At 48.8% G+C, this 19,992-nt stretch overlaps 1 protein-coding gene across 1 annotated transcript in view; it reads right to left on the bottom strand.

Annotated features, from left to right (window-relative positions):
- Window positions 1-19,381, bottom strand: part of LOC137312362 (nuclear GTPase SLIP-GC-like) — a 95,537-nt gene extending 76,156 nt beyond the window's left edge. The window contains exons 1-2 of the mRNA XM_067978937.1: window positions 19,278-19,381; window positions 12,397-12,575 (exon numbers count right to left, since the gene is read on the bottom strand). Coding sequence (XP_067835038.1) covers window positions 12,397-12,575; window positions 19,278-19,289 — 191 coding nt within the window. The 5' untranslated portion in view covers window positions 19,290-19,381. The remainder of the gene's footprint in view (window positions 1-12,396; window positions 12,576-19,277) is intronic.
- Window positions 19,382-19,992: the final 611 nt, after the last annotated feature.

Here is a 19,992-nt window from a genome sequence, read left to right as displayed (position 1 = left end):
AATACTTTCCTTTATTAGCCGAGGCATAGAATATAAGAGCAGGGATGTTATGCTGGAACTGTATAAAACATTGGTTCGGCCACAGCTTGAGTACTGTGTACAGTTCTGGTCACCACATTACAGGAAAGATGTGATTGCACTAGAGAGGGTACAGAGGAGATTTATGAGGATGTTGCCAGGGCTGGAGAATTTTAGTTATGAGAAAAGATTGGATAGACTGGGGTTGTTTTTATTGGAACAAAGGAGGCTGAGGGGAGATTTAATTGAGGTATATAAAATTATGAGGGTCCCAGATAGAGTGGATAGGAAGGACCTATTTCTCTTAGCAGAGGGGTCAGTGACCAAGGGTCACAGATTTAAAGTAATTAGTAGAAGGATTAGAGGGAGCTGAGGAGACATTTTTTCACCCAGAGGGTGGTGGGGGTCTGGAACTCACTGCCTGAAAGAGTGGTGGAGACAGAAACCCTCAACTCATTTAAAAACTACCTGGGTGTGCATTTGAAGTGCCGTAACCTACAGGGCTACGGACCAAGTGCTGGAAAGTGGGAGTAAGCTGGATAGCTCTTTTTCGGCCAGCACGAGCACAATGGGCGGAATGGCCTCCTCTTTTTTTTATTTGTTCATGGGAGGTGGGCGTCACTGGCGAGGCTGGCATTTATTGCCCATCTCTAATTGCCCTTGAGAAGGTGGTGGTGAGTCCCCTTCTTGAACCGCTGCAGTCCGTGTGGTGAAGGTTCTCCCACAGTGCTGTTAGGGAGGGAGTTCCAGGATTTTGACCCAGCGACGATGAAGGAACGGCGATATATTTCCAAGTCGGGATGGTGTGTGACTTGGAGGGGAACGTGCAGGTGGTGTTGCTCCCCATGTGCCTGCTGCTCTTGTCCTTCTAGGTGGTAGAGGTCGCGGGTTTGGGAGGTGCTGTCGAAGAAGCTTTGGCGAGTTGCTGCAGTGCATCCTGTGGATGGTACACACTGCAGTCACAGTGCGCCAGTGGTGAAGGGAGTGAATGTTTAGGGTGGTGGATGGGGTGCTTTGACCTGGATTGTGTCGAGCTTCTTGAGTGTTGTTGGAGCTGCACTCATCCAGGCAAGTGGAGAGTATTCCATCACACTCCTGACTTGTGCCTTGTAGATGGTGGAAAGGCTTTGGGGAGTCAGGGGCCCAGATAGAGTGGATAGGAAGGACCTATTTCTCTTAGCAGAGGGGTCAGTGACCAAGGGTCACAGATTTAAAGTAATTAGTAGAATACTCAGCCTCTGACCTGCTCTTGTAGCCACAGTATTTATATGGCTGGTCTAGTTAAGTTTATGGTCAATGGTCAATGGTGACCCCAGGATGTTGATGGTGGGGGATTCGGCGATGGTAATGCTGTTGAATGTCAAGGGAGGTGGTTAGACTCTCTCTTGTTGGAGAAGGTCATTGCATGGCACTTGTCTGGCGTGAATGTTACTTGCCACTTATCAGCCCAAGCCTGGATGTTGTCCAGCTCTTGCTGCATGTGAGCACGGACTGCTTCATTATCTGAGGGGTTGCGAATGGAACTGAACACTGTGCACTCATCAGCAAACATCCTCATTTCTGACCTTATGATGAAGGGAAGGTCATTAATGAAGCAGCTGAAGATGGTTGGGCCTAGGACACTGCCCTGAGGAACTCCTGCAGCAATGTCCTGGGGCTGAGATGATTGGCCTCCAACAACCACTACCATCTTCCTTTGTGCATGGGAGGGAAAGTAGAGAGTGAGGAGGACATAAAAAACCTGCAAGGGGATATAGACAGGCTGGGTGAGTGGGCGGAGATTTGGCAGATGCAATATAATATTGGAAAATGTGAGGTTATGCACTTTGGCAGGAAAAATCAGAGAGCAAGTTATTTTCTTAATGGCGAGAGACTGGAAAGTACTGCAGTACAAAGGGATCTGGGGGTCCTAGTGCAAGAAAATCAAAAAGTTGGTATGCAGGTGCAGCAGGTGATCAAGAAAGCCAACGGAATGTTGGCTTTTATTGCTAGGGGGATAGAATATAAAAACAAGGAGGTATTGCTGCAGTTATATAAGGTATTGGTGAGACCGCACCTGGAATACTGCATACAGTTTTGGTCTCCATACTTAAGAAAAGACATACTTGCTCTCGAGGCAGTACAAAGAAGGTTCACTCGGTTAATCCCGGGGATGAGGGGGCGGACATATGAGGAGAGGTTGAGTAGATTGGGACTCTACTCATTGGAGTTCAGAAGAATGAGAGGCGATCTTATTGAAACATATAAGATTGTGAAGGGTCTTGATCGGGTGGATGCAGTAAGGATGTTCCCAAAGATGGGTGAAACTAGAACTAGGGGGCATAATCTTAGAATAAGGGGCTGCTCTTTCAAAACTGAGATGAGGAGAAACTTCTTCACTCAGAGGGTGGTAGGTCTGTGGAATTTGCTGCCCCAGGAAGCTGTGGAAGCTACATCATTAGATAAATTTAAAACAGAAATAGACAGTTTCCTAGAAGTAAAGGGAATTAGGGGTTATGGGGAGCGGGCAGGAAATTGGACATGAAGCTGAGTTCGGATCGGTCAATGCCCTGTGGGTGGCGGAGAGGGCCCAGGGGCTATGTGGCCGGGTCCTGCTCCGACTTCTTGTGTTCTTTAGATTTGTGGTTGGGATCAGATCAGCCATGATCTTATTGAATGGCGGAGCAGGCTCGAGGGGCCGATTGGCCTACTCCTGCTCCAATTTCTTATGTTCTTATGTTCTTATGTATGACTCCAGCCACTGGAGAGTTTTCCCCCTGATTCCCATTGACTTCAATTTTACTAGGGCTCCTTGGTGCCACACGGTCAAATGCTGCCTTGATGTCAAGGGCAGTCACTTTCACCTCTGGAATTCAGCTCTTTTGTCCATGTTTGGACCAAGGCTGTAATGAGGTCTGGAGCTGAGTGGTCCTGGCGGAACCCAAACTGAGCATCGGTGAGCGGGTTATTGGTGAGTAAGTGCCGCTAGATAGCACTGTCGACGACACCTTCCATCACTTTGCTGATGATTGAGAGTAGACTGTGCCGTAACCTTCTATGATTCTCTGAGGAGCTGATTCCCAGGTCATTGCAACTTTGTTTGCTGCCTTGGCTGCTTTCTACAGAATGAAGCCCATGGTGCAACTAGACTATAAAGAATAGACCATTGGAATACTGAAACTCCGCCTCAGGGCCTGGGCGGATTTGCATGTGGGGTAGCCAGAAGTCAAGTGAACGTATTTAAATCTGCGCTCGCAACTTGATTGCAGGCAATTATCTTTGCTTCCAGGTTTGGCGTCTCCAAACTGCACAGCGGGCGAGCTGCACACCGGATAACGCAATCGGAACTGCAGTATTTAAACGGCCAGTTCAAATATGGATTTTGGAGGAGAATGGAGCAATGGAGTCGAGGAGATCAAAGGCAGTGCCTAGATTTACTGATGCCTCCCTAGACGTGCTACTGGCTGCAGTGAGAGTGAGGAGGGGGATTATTTTTCCAAGGGATGGCAGGAAGAAACCTGGTTCTGTCACCAAAAAGGAGGTAGCACAAGAGGTGAGCAGCAGGAGCATGGTGCCCAAATCTTGGCTGCTGTGCAGAAAGTAATTCAGTGACCTGACCAGGTCTGGAAAAGTGAGTACACTTGCAGATTCACCAAGTTGTTGTGTACACCCCCCCGCCCCACACCCCTTCATCACTTTGTCTTGGCGAGTGTACTCCATCACAAGATTCGTCCTCACACCCACTTAAGTGTCACCAGCAAACGTCCTTCACTTTCCATCCACTTGTTCACCTCCCCAACACTCACTCCCCCCAATCCTGATTCAGTGTGATGCATCTGTGTGACAGTGACCCTCATCCAATGCACTGCATCTGTCGGGTGAATACGGCATCTTCAGTCACACTCAGCAGGAGAAAAGAGCGCAAAACGCAAGAGAGGGTGAGGACTGGCGATGGACCATCACCGATTGTGGAACTAACTGAGGCGGAGGAGGAATAGAGGTAAGTAGCATATCTGCAGTCCTCTCAAACGGAGGTGGAGAGACTGGAAGCTCACATGGCTGGTGACACAATTTAAAACATCTTTCACAAAGATAATGACTTGATATAATCATTGCTTGAAGAATGAGAAGCCTGAGTATGGAGATTGACAAGATTGTTATTGTGCCGAGATTAAGTCATTTTGCTGTCTTTTGTCTTCCAGGGCCTTCACACCTACAAGAAGAATGTGCAGAGAGGCATGACATTGATTCCTCAGAGGACCCCATTCCTTCTGAGGGCGCACCGTCACCAGACATATAGCCATGCAGTAGAGCAGATACTCACACTTCGGATAGACAAATAGTTGGGTTGTCAACGGGTGGGTCACAGGTCACAAGTGGGTACGAGCAGACACTGGTAGCAGGGGCAGCTGTGGAGAGTCTGCGTCAGTGGGTGCACTCCTCTCCAAGCTCTGCTCAGCTTGGCACAGATGCTGAACCCGGGGGGCCATCGTCAAGAATGAGAATGATTGAGGTACAGATTCACCTTTGCGAGGTACTGGAAAATGTGCCATGCACACTCTCCACAAAGGAGGAGTCCAACTCCGGCATTAATGAAGTGATGTCACAGGTAAATGTGGGACTGTCTGGCATGGATAGAATGGCCGCCTCCACTGAGCTTCAAGCACGGCTCTCAAATGAGTATATGCACTGCCGTGCAGACTTTGGATGCCAACTTGTCTGCCACCTTAAACAGGATGACAGATACCATATCCATTGCCTCACAACGAGTCACTGATCGTCACCATGCTGCTCTCCAGCAGAGTGGTGGGAGTGGCGTGGGCCTGGCCCGGGAGAGGGATGATGGTGAAAGGGGGTATGGAAGTGGGGACGCCACTCAAAGCGCTCCAACTACTCACCCTTTGCGCCCCCCCCCCCCTCACATCACAATTATCCTGGAGACCCTCACTGACAAGACCTAAAATGTATCTTTAACATGCCTATGGCTTGCTCAGTGACACACCTGGTGGTTGTGACTCTGGTTGTAGCGGTGTTGCGCCTCGTTGGTGGGGCTCCTCACAGGTGTCATGATCCATGTTTGCAGGGGATATCCCTTGTCTCCAATGAACCAGCCCTTAAGTCTGTCTCCAGTCTGGAAGAGGGCTGGAATATTTGACTGGCGCAAAATGAAGGCACCATGACAGCTGCCAGGGAATCTGGCGCACACCTGCAGAAATCTCTTCGTCTGGTCACAAACCAGCTGTGCTTTGATGGAGTGAAACCCCTTTCCGGTTATGAAGTCTCCTGGTGCACGTACAGGACCTCGGATTGCCACGTGTGTGCATTCGATTGCGTCCTGCACCTGTGGGAAGCCTGCCACAGAGGCAAATCCCACTTCCCACTCATTCTGGCTGATGTCGTCACAGGGAAAGTTAACATAGTGGGATGCCTTGGCAAACAAGCCATCCATGTCCTGCCGTATACACTTATGTGCAGATGACGGAGAGACCCTGGAGATGTCACCGGTGGCGCCCTGGAAGAACCTGGAAGTGCAGAAATTGAAGGCAGTGGTGAGTTTAATTGCGACGGGCAATGCGTGGCCACGAGGCCCATCTGGGAGCAGCTCTGCACGAAGGAGTGCGCAGATATCTGCGACCACCTCGTGACTCAATCTTAGCCTGTGTAGACACTGCTCCTCAGAGAGGTCCAGGAAGCTCAGCCTCTGTCTATAGACCCTCTCATGTGGGTGGTGCATCCTGTGGCGTTGGCCCCTTTGTTGGTCCCCTAACTGCTCTTCTGCAGGTCCCTGTGGCACACCTCTGCCTTGTGCACCTGCAGGTCCCAGAATGGCACTCCGTGCCTGCCGCGAATGGTGTTGTGCGTCCTCCTCTGATGAACTGTGGAATAAATCTATTGCCCCCCCACATCCTGATGTTGTCAGTTTGAGAGGCTCCAAAATGTTGGTAAATTTGTCTGAATATAAGAACTCTCAGTCTAAACACAAAGAACTCCCAGCCAAACATCTGCCTGCGAGAACTGAGTACCCAGCGGCAATACCTGGCCTTTTATTGAAATGTGTCAATCACTGGTTTAAAGGTCCAAATGAGCTTCGGCTGCATCTCGCCTCTGTTTCAATGGCATGTTTCAGAAGTCATGGGAAACCCATGCAGGAGAAGTTACATCCGTTTCCCTAGCAGAATCCATAAAAAATTAAGTAGCTCAACAGTTTAAATGACCTAAATTGCCCCAGTAACAATCCGGCTGTCGGCATTAAGTGGTGACAGGACTTGTGGATGTCTGTTACGCACATCCAAACACATCTGGGTTAAACCCGGAAGTGGGGGCAGTGGAACCGGGATGAGGTCCTGCTTCAAATATCTATTATTTTTATCTCCCACCCGACCACAACCCACACATTCTTTGGGGTTAAAACTCCCCTCCAGATGTGTGAGCAGACCAGGGTAGAACTTGAATACAGTCCTGCAAGTGTCTCCCACATCGTTACAGTATGTTGCAAACTCCAGAACTGAAAAGGATTGATCCTTCCTGCTCTGATTGAGGAAGAGGAAGGGTGGGCAAGCCCGAACGGCTCGATATCAAGATGAGTCCCTGACTGAGGAGAAGGTCATTCAGTACATCCCTTTCTGCAGCCACAAGGCAACTGAGGTCACAGTCACTCAGAGACAGCTTCACTTCAATCGCGACAGGGCGACTGTCATTCCTTCAAGGCCCCCTCTGAAGGCCAATTACATCCAGTCATGTCCTCTCCCTTCCGAATGCCTGGACACCACCACAGCGCCCATTTCATTCATTCTCTTACTGTGTAGACCCAATGTTACAGCCAGTTATGAAAAACAAAATTGCACAACTCAGTTCTGTGAAAACAGTACTTCAATGAAGGAAACATTTTCTATGATCCTATTGCTTCTCACCATCTCTGCCCTTCGTACTTACAAGGGTGCATCCCCGTGAGCCCAGCCGTTCACGACTTGGTGCTCGGAGTGACACGAGATTGTAAGGTAGGTGACTGGTGCTTTGCTGTGGGGCCATTGGGTTCCTGAGGTGCCAGTAGGGCCTCCTCTGCTGTGGCAAGGTTATGCCTGCTCTGGGAACTTGCTCCTTCATGTGCAGGCATCTGAACGGAGACTACACGCGTGTCAGTGTCCGGAGAGGCAGAGTCATAATGCATGCCCACATCTGTCAGGCCATTAGTGCTGGGCACTGGCTCTGTTGGGCCAAAGGAGAGCAGCTCAAATTGTCCCAATCATAGCCTTCGCAGACCTGAGAAATTGCAGTTTCAAGTCTGATACCTCAGGTGTCGATGGACGTGCTCACAGCTGGCACCTCAGGCATCGAGGGACGTGCTCACAGCTGGCACCTCAGGCATCGAGGGAAGTGCTCACAGCTGGCACCTCAGGCATCGAGGGACGTGCTCACAGCTGGCACCTCAGGCATCGAGGGACGTGCTCACAGCTGGCAGTCCACAACTCCAGCTACCCATAGATCCTTGGCTTGGGCCTGTGGTCCGCATATCCTTCGTGAACCGTCATGCTTGAGAGTCGACTGTCTGGCTTCACACAGTTCTTCGTGATGTTGCAGATGTGGGTGGTGGACAAGATCCACCGTCTGCAGCACATGCTAGGACACCATGTCCACTGCCCGCACTTGTATTTGATGCTCAACAAGCAATCCTGAGAGCTGAGGCCCAAGGCTCGTCAGCCAAGAGCTGCTGTTTCTGGATACTGGCCAGCGACAACTGCCTGCTTACCCTCCACTCCCAGCTCCTCCTGGTCAGTCACGCTCTGTGTGCCACACTGGAATCACCCTCCTGGTCAGCCATGCTCTGTGTGCCACACTGGAATCACCCTCCTGGTCAACCACGCTCTGTGTGCCACACTGTAATCACCCTCCTGGTCAGTCACGCTCTGTGTGCCACACTGTAATCGCCCTCCTGGTCAGTCACGCTCTGTGTGCCACACTGGAATCACCTTCCTGGTCAGTCACGCTCTGTGTGCCACACTGTAATCACCCTCCTGGTCAGTCACGCTCTGTGTGCCACACTGGAATCACCCTCCTGGTCAGTCACGCTCTGTGTGCCACACTGTAATCGCCCTCCTGGTCAGCCATGCTCTGTGTGCCACACTGTAATCACCCTCCTGGTCAGTCACGCTATGTGTGCCACACTGGAATCGCCCTCCTGGTCAGTCACGCTCTGTGTGCCACACTGTAAGCGCCCTCCTGGTCAGTCACGCTCTGTGTGCCACACTGTAAGTGCCCTTCATGTGAGCTAAACACATCCCCCTGTCCCTGGGGTGGGGCGTATCCAGGCTGGTGCTTATAAGAGTGAGATGCCAGGACGGGGCTGGTGAGCAGGATGAGCACATGGTTGATGGAGTCAGGTTCCTCTTGCTGCACTTCCAGTTTGTAACTGTGACACCACTACGAGGGTGGAGTTGAAAGAACGGGAATAATCGGAATGAAGGAATATGGGAACAGAGCAGACACGAGATTAGGATCCTGCTCCTGTGGAGGATAAACACCTACATGGACTGCTTCTGTGCTGTAATTTCCACATAGTTCGATATAATAGAACAGGAAGTGCTGTAAGTCAGAGTGTATGATTTGGTTAATATCTTCTGTCACTGAACTATAAGGTCTGAGCTGACATTCACAGCGTGTTAGTGTCAGATTTTGGTGCAGACAGGTCAAGGCATACAAGAAGATGAATGTTGTGACCAGCCTGCAGCTGGCTCCTCTCCTCCTAATTCCCTGTCTCACTCTGCTTCTCCTGTTTGCCTCCCCAGGAGTTCCAGGGGTTCCTCCTTGTTTGGGGTGAAGACAGATGATTTCTCTCCTAGTGGCTGGTCTCTGGAACATAGGAACAGGAGGAGACCATTCTGCCCTTCGAGCCTGTTCCGCCATTCATTTAGATCATGGCTACCCCAATTCCATTGACCCGCCTCTGTTCCACATCCCTTGATTCCCTTACCTAACAAATATCTGCGTTGGTTATGGGTAACTTTATCCTTTACAATGAGAGTTCAGAGTGTGAAAGGCCTTGAACCGCCATGAAAATGAATGAATGTTACCCAGGTGCCAGCAGGCATTCAGCCAACTGAAATTTCCAAGACTGAGATGGATAGATGTGTGTTGGGTCGGGGTAACAAGGGGTATGGAGCAAAGACGTTTAATAGGCTGGTGCTTTGGTGAAAAACAGATGCTTGGGCAGCTCCCTGGGGTGGATCCTCTCATTTTTAAAAAGGCGCAGTCGGTCATGGCAAAAGCTGGATGTTTGATGTCCACAACAACAGCAACTTGCATATAGAAAAATGTCCAAAGGTGGTTCACAGAGGCGTAAGGAAAAAGATTGGGAGGAGTGACCAAAAGCTTGGTGAAAGAGGTGGGTTCCTGATCAGGTCCCTAATGGATGTGAGGGAGGTGGAGAGGCAGAGAGGTTTAAGGAGGGAATTCCAGAGAGTGAGCCCAAGGCTGCTTAAGTCACAGCTGCCAATGGTGGGGCAAAGGGGAGGTGGGGGGTGTGCATAAGAGACCAGAGTTGGAAGAAAGGAGAGTTCGGGGGAGGAGGGGGTTCTAGAACTCGAGAAGGTTGCAGAGATAGGGAGGAGATAAGGCCTTGGAGAGATTTAAACAGAAGGTTGAGAATTTTAGCTTGATCGGGACCTGGTTCAGGACAGAATATGGGCAGCAGAGTTTTGGATGAGTAGTTAATGCAGAGTGGAGGAAGGAAAATTGGCCAGAAGAGTGTTGCAGTAATGGAGTTGGGAGGGGACAAAGGCATGAGAAGGAAGTCCTCCCCTATTTTGTCTGCAATTGGAATCCGAGGGAGGGACCCGACCATTCAAATACAAGCATCCTATGAGTTTTGGTTGAATATGTGTTTGATTGGCAGCTCTATTTGAATTTAAGGGACAAATTTGCTTTGTTTCAGTTCATTTTGAGAAGAATATCTCAGCCCGTCTTGCTCCAATTGAACAGTTTGTTTGGAGCCATTGCAGCGAGATACTTCAGCCAGTGAGACGTCCATGCAAAGTCAACAATGAACAATTTGTGCCAGGTCCAGTTCATAGTGGAGAGAGAGAAAGGAAGGAAGGAAGGAAGTCTTAAATTTATCTGGTGCCGTCATAGCCTTCAAACATCCCAAAGTGCTTCACAGCCAATGAACTACTCTCTTTGAAGTGTCGTCACTGTTATTTTGAAGGCAAAGGACAGTCGATTTGTGCACAGCAGGGTCCCAGCAATGAAATAAATGGTTTTGGTGGTATTGGTTGAGGGAGGAATTTTAGCCAGGACACCTGGAGAATACCCTGCTCTTCTCTGAAAAAGTGCCCTGGGATCCTGGTTTAACATTTCATTTGAAAGATGGTACCTCAAACAGCGCAACACTCCCTCAGTACTGTCGGCCTAGGTTATGGGCCAGAAATTGTTGGAACAATAATGGTGTGTTCATGGCGCTCGTCATTATTAGTTCGTAAAAAAACAGCAATTTGTAGTGAAGAAGAGGTCGGCCGTGATTTCCGATTCACCACAAATTTCTCGACGATTTCTCCGCCGTTACCTTGCAAAAAATAAAAAAATTGCACCCTCGCCGTGAACCTCTCCGTTGAAATCAAGAAGTTGCTGATTTGCGCCGTTAATGCAAATTAATCTTGCTGCAGCCATTTCGGGCTGGTCATTCATGTCGAAGGACCCTGTTAATGACCTGATTTATAGTGTCCTGACATGAAACTCAACCTTCGAGGCCCAGAAAATAATTTTGGAATACAGTACACGAGTAAGAATGTTTGTACATTTCACACACCTACCCTGCCATTCACTCATTATTAACTCCTCAAGGACCAATGCAACAATTCCCAAACACAGCTGGGAAACAAGGTCCTCTTCTTCTTAATTTATTTTTCTTACTTTTCCTTTCTGTCTTTTTTTTCCCCCCTCTCTCTCTTAATCCACTCTCTTTCTTTCCCTTTCTTCCTGTGTCTAACTTGACTCTAATTCACCCTATTTCCTTCTCTGTTGTTGTTTCTTTCATTGCTTAAGGAGACAGACCGTTGGGCGAGTCAGTCACGAGGTTCCAGTTGATATCGCTGCTCCGTTATCAATTAGCATTTCCAGCAATTTGCTGCACAATTTTAGAGCGCTCTGAAGGGTTGAGGAAAAAAGTCCAAATCACCTCGCTCTCATGTCTCATGGTGAGACGCGCCATCCCAGCAATTTCTGGCCCTCTGTGCTTATGTCCTGGGCCTTGAACCCACAAACCCCTGACTCAGAGGCGAGAGCACCATAGCGACAGAGCCATGGGTGAGTTTAACACAGCAGATGCAACTATTGGTTATTTTCTACCTTCTAATTAGGCAACAATTGAGTCTGTGACTACAGTAAATCGGCTGGGTGTCACTGTTTCCACTCACCTATTCATTTGCTGGTATTAAAGCTGTTTAGTGATTTTAAGCCACGGTACAGTGAAGTGTTTATTCTATCCCCTCCTGGAGTTGAGGATTACGTGAGGGCACGTGATAGAGCCACTAGCAGAAATACAGGGTAAGGGTTTTCTGTTGGACCCTTGGGCTCACTACAAATTACCTGGATATTATTAGGGGAGGGCAGATGCTGATTTGTAGAGAGCGAGACCCCAGCTGTGGGGTGGTTTGAGACACTGAATCTGAAGAAATTAACTGCAGTAAAAACCCCAAATCATAACATCGTGTCCTGATACACCATTCCTGTCCTCATTGAACAGGTTTTAAATTTAACATTGGCTGGCCGGGTTTCCCAGAGCTCGGAAAACCCGGCAGTGAAATGGAGACGGGAGCAGCCGGATCAAGAATTTAAATGCTTTTTATTGCACTGCTTGTGGGCCAGGAGGAGCAGGAGTTCATCCCCCGGCCCCTCAAGCAAATCTCAGGGACACAGGCACATCTCAGAACCCGCTGATATAAAACCGCCACAATTTTTAATTGTTACACCCCCGACCCCCTCCTGCCCATTGTGGGGGGGGGGGGGTCTAAAATCCTCCCCAGTCACTGTTTCTGTCTTTAAACAGATACGTTGTGTACTGATACAAAGGCATCAACATTAAACCCCCATGATGGCGGGAGAGGGTCGCGGTGGGGATACTATTTTAAAATGGGGATCATGATCCCAACCAGCCGTGTAAGTGCCCACTGCCATTTTTACGGTGGTGGGTTTCATGTCGTGTGAGTGTCCTGCCGTGGAGAGGCATATTTAAATCGGGGTTCCACAGTGCAACTGGGAGCCTGATTTAAATTTGATTGTTTCCCAGGACTCAGGAAACCCAGCCGTGAAAGGAAGAAGGGAACTGACAGCACCACAGGATGGGGGGGCTCCAAGTTAGACGATAAATGTAACAGGAATTTCAGTCTACATTCACTAAATCAAACAGACCTTATGTATTCACCCGGCTGCAGATCATCTGTCTGTGTGCAGATAAAAGCAATGTCCTGGCATCTTCCTCCATTAGTGGCAGCCTTTATAGTTTCACCAAAAATCACGTGCACAATTTTTTCATTAACAGCCCTTGAAATCTTCGACACAATCCAGACAGATTTGCAAATTTCCAGATGCTGCAAAACAAAAACAAGAACGGGTGAAACCAGCTCAACTGTCAAAATAAATGGTGTCAATGGTACAGCATTGGGTCAGAAGGATACAGAATCACCACAGCATCTGTATCAACGTGATGGGTCGCACAGCATCTGTGGAGGTAACAAGGAGGGTTGATGAGGGTAGCACGTTTGATGTGGTCTACGTGAATTTTAGCAAGGCTTTTGACAAGGTCACACATAGTAGACTGGAAAAAAAAAGTACAAGCCAATGGGAACAAAGGGAAAGTGGCAAGTTGAATCCAAAATTGGCTCAGTGGAGGGAAGCAAAGGGTAAAGGTCAACAGGTGTTTTTGTGACTGGAAGGCTGTTTCCAGTGGGGTTCCACAAGGCTCAGCATGAGGTCCCTTGCTTTTTGTGGGAAATATTAATAATTTGGACTTAAATGTAGGGGGCATGATTAAGAAGTTTGCAGATGATACAAAAATTGGCCGTGTGGTTGATGGTAAGGAGGAAAACTGTAGACTGCAGGAAGATATCAGTGGACTGATCAGGTGGGCAGAAAAGTGGCAAATGGAATTCAATCCGGAGAAGTGTGAGGTAATGCATTTGGGGAGAGCAAACAAGGCAAGGGAATAAACAATAAATGGGAGGAGGATACTGAAAAGTGTAGAGGAAGTGAGGGACCTTGGAGTGCATGTCCACAGAATCCTGAAGGTAGCAGGACAGGTAGATAAGGTGGTTAAGACGACATATGGGATACTTTCCTTTATTAGCCGAGGCACAGAATATAAGAGCAGGGAGGTTATGTTGATCTGTATAAAACATTGGTTAGGCCACAGCTTGAGTACTGCGTACAGTTCTGGTCACCACATTACAGGAAAGTTGTGATTGCACTCGAGAGGGAGCGGAGGAGATTTACGAGGATGTTGCCAGGGCTGGAGAATTTTAGCTATGAGGAAAGATTGGATAGACTGGGGTTGTTTTCTTTGGAACAAAGGCTGAGGGGAGATTTAATTGTAGAAAAAATTATGATGGGACTAGATAGAGCGGATAGAGAGGACCTATTTCCCTTAGCAGAAAGGTCAGTGACCAGAGGGCATAGATTTAAAGTAATTGGTAGAAGGATCAGTGGGGAGTTGAGGAGAAATTTTTTTCACCCAAAGGGTGATGGGGGTCTGGAACTCACTGCCTGAAAGGGTGGGAGAGGCAGAAACCCTCAACTCATTTAAAAAGTACCTGGATGTGCATTTGAAGTGCCGTGACCTACAGGGCTACGGACCAAGTGCTGGATAGCGGGAGTAGGCTGGATAGCTCTTTTACGGCCGGCACGGACATGATGTGCAGAATGGCCTCCTTCTGTGCCATAACCTTCTATGATTCTCTGAGGAGCTGATTCCCAGGTCATTGCAACTTTGTTTGCTGCCTCGGCTGCTTTCTACAGAATGAAGCCCATGGTGCAACTGGACTCGAGAATAGACGATTGGAATACTGAAACTCCGCCTCTGGGCCTGGGCGGATTTGCATGTGGGGAAGCCAGAAGTCAAGTGAACGTGTTTAAATCTGCGCTCGCAACTTGATTGCAGGCAATTATCTTTGCTTCCAGGTTTGGTGTCTCCAAACTGCGCAGCGGGCGAACTGCACACCGGATGTGCACCTGAAGTGCTGTGACCAGCAGGGCTATGGACCAAGAGCTGGAAAGTGGGAGTAGGATGGGTGGCTCATTTTCGACTGGCAGCAGACATGATGGGCCGAATGGCCTCCTTCTGTGCCGTAAATTTTCTGATTCTATGTATGGCCGTGATGGGGGTCACACGGCACCTGCATCATACTATAGGGTTCGGTAGCATAGTGGTTATGTTACTGGACTAGTAATCTGGAGTAATAAATTCAAATCCCGCCACAACAGCTGGGGAATTTAAATTAAAATAATTAAATAAAAATCTGTCGTTAAAAACCCATCTGGTTCACTAATGTCCTTTAGGGGAGGAAACCTGCCGTCCTTACCCGGTCTGGCCTATATGTGACTCCAGACCCACAGCAATGTGGTTGATTCCTAATTGCCCTCTGAGATGGCCTAGCAAGCCACTCAGTTGTACAATCTCACTACAAAAAGTCAGAAAAAGAATAAAGCCGGACGGACCACCCGGCATCGGACCACTAGGCCCGGACACGACAAGGGCAAACCAAGCCCAGTTGACTCTGCAAAGTCCTCCTCACTAACATCTGGGGACTTGTAACAAAATTGGGAGAGCTGTCCCACAGACTAATCATGCAACAGCCTGACATAGCCATACCCACAGAATCATACCTTTCAGCCAACGTCCCATCAGACTCTTCCATCACCATCCCTGGGTATGTCCTGTCCCACCGGCAGGACAGACCCACCAGAGGTGGCGGTACAGTGATATACAGTCAGGAGGGAGTGGCCCTGGGAGTCCTCAACATTGACTCTCATGGCATCAGGTCAAACATGGGCAAGGAAACCTCCTGTTGATTAACACCTACTGCCCTCCCTCAGCTGATGAATCAGTCCTCCTCCATGTTGAACACCACTTGGAGGAAGCACTGAGGGTAGCAAGGGCACAGAATGTACTCTGGGTGGGAGACTTCAATGTCCATCACCAAGAGTGGCTCGGTTGCGCCACTACTGACTGAGCTGGCCGAGTCCTGAAGGACATAGCTGCTAGACTGGGCCTGCGGCAGGTGGTGAGCGAACCAACACGAGAGAAAAACCTACTTGACCTCATCCTCACCAATTTACCTGTCGCAGATGCATCTGTCCATGACAGTATTGGTAGGAGTGACCACCGCACAGTCCTCATAGAACCATAGAAAAGATACAGCACAGAAGGGGGCCATTCGGCCTATCCTGTCCGCTTCGGCTCGAAGAACAACCAGGTGCCCATTCTAATCCCACCTTCCAGCACCCGGTCCGTAGCCCTGCAGCTTACAGCACTTTAGGTGCAGGTCCAGATACCTTTTAGAAGAGTTGAGGGTCCCTGCCTCTACCACCAATTCGGGCAGTGACTTCCATACACCCACCACCCTCTGGATAAAAAAGTTTTTCCTCATGTCCCCTCTAATCCTTCCGCCAATCAGCTTAAATCTACGTCCGAGTTCTGGAACTCTCCACTCGGGGAAACAGGTACTTCCTGTCTACTCTATCTGGGCCCCTCATAACTTTGTACACCTCAATCAAGTCTCCCCTCAGCCTCCTCTGCTCCAAGGAACACAACCCCAGCCTATCCAATCTCTCCTCATAGCTGCAATTTTCAAGCCCTGGCAACATTCTTGTAAATCTTCTCTGCACTCTCTCCAGAGCAAATACGTCCTTCCTGTAATGTGGTGACCAGAACTGGGCACAATACTCTAGCTGTGGCCTTACCAGCGTTTTATACAGTTCCATCATTACATCCCTGCTTTTGTATTCTATACCTCGGCTAATAACGGAGAGCATTCCGTATACCTTCTTCACAACCTTATCGAACTGTACTTTTTAAAAAATTCGTTCATGGGTTGTGGGAGTCGCTGGCGAGGCGGGCATTTATTGCCCATCCCTAATTGTCCTCGAGAAGGTGGTGGTGAGCCGCCTTCTTGAACCGCTGCAGTCCGTGTGGTGAAGGTTCTCCCACAGTGCTGTTAGGAAGGGAGTTCCAGGATTTTGACCCAACGACAATATATTTCCAAGTCGGGATGGTGTGAGACCTTTCGGGACCTGTGCATATGCACTCCAAGGTCTCTCACTTCCTCTACCCCCTCAATATATTTCCGTTTACTGCGTATTCCCTTTTACTGTTTGCCCTCCCTAAGTGCATTACCTCACACTTCTCCGGGTTGAACTCCATTTGCCACTTTTCTGCCCACTCCACCAACCCATTGATATCTTCTTGGAGTCTACAGCTATCCTCTTCACTATCAACTACACGGCCAGTTTTTGTGTCGTCTGCAAATTTGCCAATCATGCCCCCTACATTCAAGTCCAAATCATTAATATATACCACAAACAGCAAGGGACCCAACACTGAGCCCTGTGGCACACCACTGGAAACGGATTTCCATTCGCAAAGACATCCATTGACTTTTACCCTTTGTTTCCTGTTACTGAGCCAATTTTGGATCCAATTCGCCAGATTTCCCTGTATCCCATGGGCTTTTACCTTTCTGACCAGTCTGCTATGTGGGACCTTGTCAAATGCCTCACTAAAATCCATGTAGACAACATCCACTGCACTACCCTCATCAATCCTCCTTGTCACTTCCTCAAAGAATTTAATAAAATTTGTAAGGCATGACCTTCCCTGAACAAATCCATGCAGACTATCCCTGATTAAACAATGCCTTTCCAAGTGACAGTTTATCCTATCTCTCTTATGAAGTCCCGTCCTCACACTGAGGACACCGTCCAACGTGTTGTGTGGCACTACCACTGTGCTAAACGGGATAGATTCAGAACAGATCTAGCAGCTCAAAACTGGGCATCTATGAGGTGCTGTGGGCTACCAGCAGCAGCAGAATTGTATTCCAGCACAATCTGTAATCTCATGGCCAGGCATATTCCTCACTCTACCATTACCAACAAGCCAGGGGATCAACCCTGGTTCAATGAGGAAGAGCATGCCAGGAGCAGCACCAGGCGTACCTAAAAATGAGGTGCCAACTTGGTGAAGCAACAACACAGGACTACATGCATGCTAAACAGCAGAAGCAACATGCTATAGACAGAGCTAAGCGATTCCACAACCAACGGATCAGATCAAAGCTCTGCAGTCCTGCCACATCCAGTCGTGAATGATGGTGGACAGTTAAACATCCCCATCCTCAATGATGGCAGAGTCCAGCACGTGAGTGCAAAAGACAAGGCTGAAGCGTTTGCAACCATCTTCGGCCAGAAGTGCTGAGTGGATGATCCATCTCGGCCTCGTCCCGATATCCCCACCATCACAGAAGTCAGTCTTCAGCCAATTCACTCCACATGATATCAAGAAACGGCTGAATGCATTGGATACAGCAAAGGCTATGAGCCCCGACAACATCCCGGCTGTAGTGCTGAAGACTTGTGCTCCAGAACTAGCTGCACCTCTAGCCAAGCTGTTCCAGTACAACTACAACACTGGCATCTACCCAACAAAGTGGAAAATTGCCCAGGTATGTCCTGTCCACAAAAAGCAGGACAAATCCAATCAGGCCAATTACCGCCCCATCAGTCTACTCTCAATCATCAGCAAAGTGATGAAAGGTGTCGTCGACAGTGCTATCAAGCGGCACTTACTCACCAATAAACTGCTCACTGATGCTCAGTTTGGGTTTCGCCAGAACAACTCAGCTCCAGACCTCATTACAGCCTTGGTCCAAACATGGACAAAAGAGCGGAATTCCAGAGGTGAGGTGAGAGTGACTGCCCTTGATATCAAGGCAGCATTTGACCGAGTGTGGCACCAAGGAGCCAGAGTAAAATTGAAGTTAATGGGAATCATGGAGAAAACTCTCCAGTGGCTGGAGTCATACCGAGGAAGATGGTAGTGGTTGTTGGAGGCCAATCATCTCAGCCCCAGGACATTGCTGCAGGAGTTCCTCAAGGCAGTGTCCTAGGCCCAACCATCTTCAGCTGCTTCAATGACCTTCCCTTCATGATAAGGCCAGAAATGGGGATGTTCGCTGATGATTGCACAGTGTTCAGTTCCATTCGCAACCCCTCACAGAATGAAGCAGTCCATGCCCGCATGCAGCAAAATCTTGACAACATCCAGGCTTGGGCTGATAAGTGGCAAGTAACATTCATGCCAGACAAATGCCAGGCAATGACCTTCTCCAACAAGAGAGAGTCTAACCACCTCCCCTTGACATTCAACGGCATTACCATCGCCGAATCCCGCACTATCAACATCCTGGGGGTCACCATTGACCAGCCATATAAATACTGTGGCTACAAGAGCAGGTCAGAGGCTGGGTATTCTGCGGCGAGTGACTCACCTCCTGACTCCCCAAAGCCTTTCCACCATCTACAAGGCACAAGTCAGGAGTGTGATGGAATACTCTCCACTTGCTTGGATGAATGCAGCTCCAACAATACTCAAGAAGCTTGACACCATCCTGGAGAAAGCAGCCCGCTTGATTGACACCCGATCCACCACCCTAAACATTCACTCCCTTCACCACCGGCGCATCGTGGCTGCAGTGTGTACCATCCACAGGATGCACTGCAGCAACTCGGCAAGGCTTCTTCGACAGCACCTCCCAAAACCGGGAACTCTCCCACCTAGAAGGACAACGGCAGCAGGAACATGGGAACAACACCACCTGCACGTTCCCCCCCAAGTCACACACCATCCCGACTTGGAAATATATCACCGTTCCTTCATCGTCGCTGGGTCAAAGTCCTGGAACTCCCTACCTAACAGCACTGTGGGAGAACCTTCACCACACGGACTGCAGTGGTTCAAAAAGGCGGCTCACTACCACCTTCTCAAGGGCAATTAGGGATGGGCAATAAATGCTGGCCTCGCCAGCGACGCCCACATCCCATGAATGAATAAAAAACTTCTGTACGAATGTGATGGGTCTCACGGTCTCCGTATCACTGTGATGGGTCTCACGGTCCCTGTATCACTGTGATGGGTCTCGTGATATCTGTATCACTGTGCTGCTAGCGAATAATTTTGTCGTGCTGTGCTCACAGTGTCAGGAACACTGTCAGTGATACTAAATGCAAATCCATCTTACCTCTTTCCACATTTGATCCCTTGCTTTGTTGGAGTCTCCTGATCCTGGAAAGTCGATAAGTACTACTCCTTCTGGTAGTATTTTAGAATTGGGGACGTAAACTGTAACTGATTTCACCAATGGCCAGAAAATTTTCGTTGATCGAGAGGACGCGCTCCGAATGTAGGGTTCCAATTTCTCTGTCAGTGCTTGTGCCTATCAAAGAACCATACAAAGAGTCACACACCGAAACAGCATTTCTCAATTACAGGAAAATCATACAGCCCTCCAGCATTGAGCAAATGTCGGGTCCTTGATTGACCTTTCAGCATCCCAGAGATACATTTTAATCACGGATGGGCATTTTGTGAACATTCTGGGAAAGAAGAGAGCAGAAGAGGAGCCTCCTGCATTGGTACCTGTGATTCTGGAACACAGGTATCTTTTACATGTAGTGTAACCAGCCAGTGTCCTGGATGTATTGCATGGATTATTTAAGGCAATATAACCATTTTGAACCTTTCCTAACAAAGGATAGCAAGAGAAACAGACAATGCAGCTTTGAGGCATGAGACGACAGATGCAGGAACGCGTTCCCTGGAGGCTGGACATGTGAACACAGGCTCATATATCCAAGTTTCGATCTTCTCGTGATTAGGCTGCAGAAAGGCAAGTAGTTGCTGCGGAAGCCCTGCACTCCGTACTGGGATATCGGTCCCTGGGATATGGTGCAAGT

This window comes from Heptranchias perlo, unplaced genomic scaffold (genome assembly GCF_035084215.1).
Source record: "Heptranchias perlo isolate sHepPer1 unplaced genomic scaffold, sHepPer1.hap1 HAP1_SCAFFOLD_428, whole genome shotgun sequence".
Taxonomy (NCBI): Eukaryota; Metazoa; Chordata; class Chondrichthyes; order Hexanchiformes; family Hexanchidae; genus Heptranchias; species Heptranchias perlo.
Note: the sequence above shows the minus strand (reverse complement) of the source record. Positions and strands in the feature narration are given on the sequence as shown.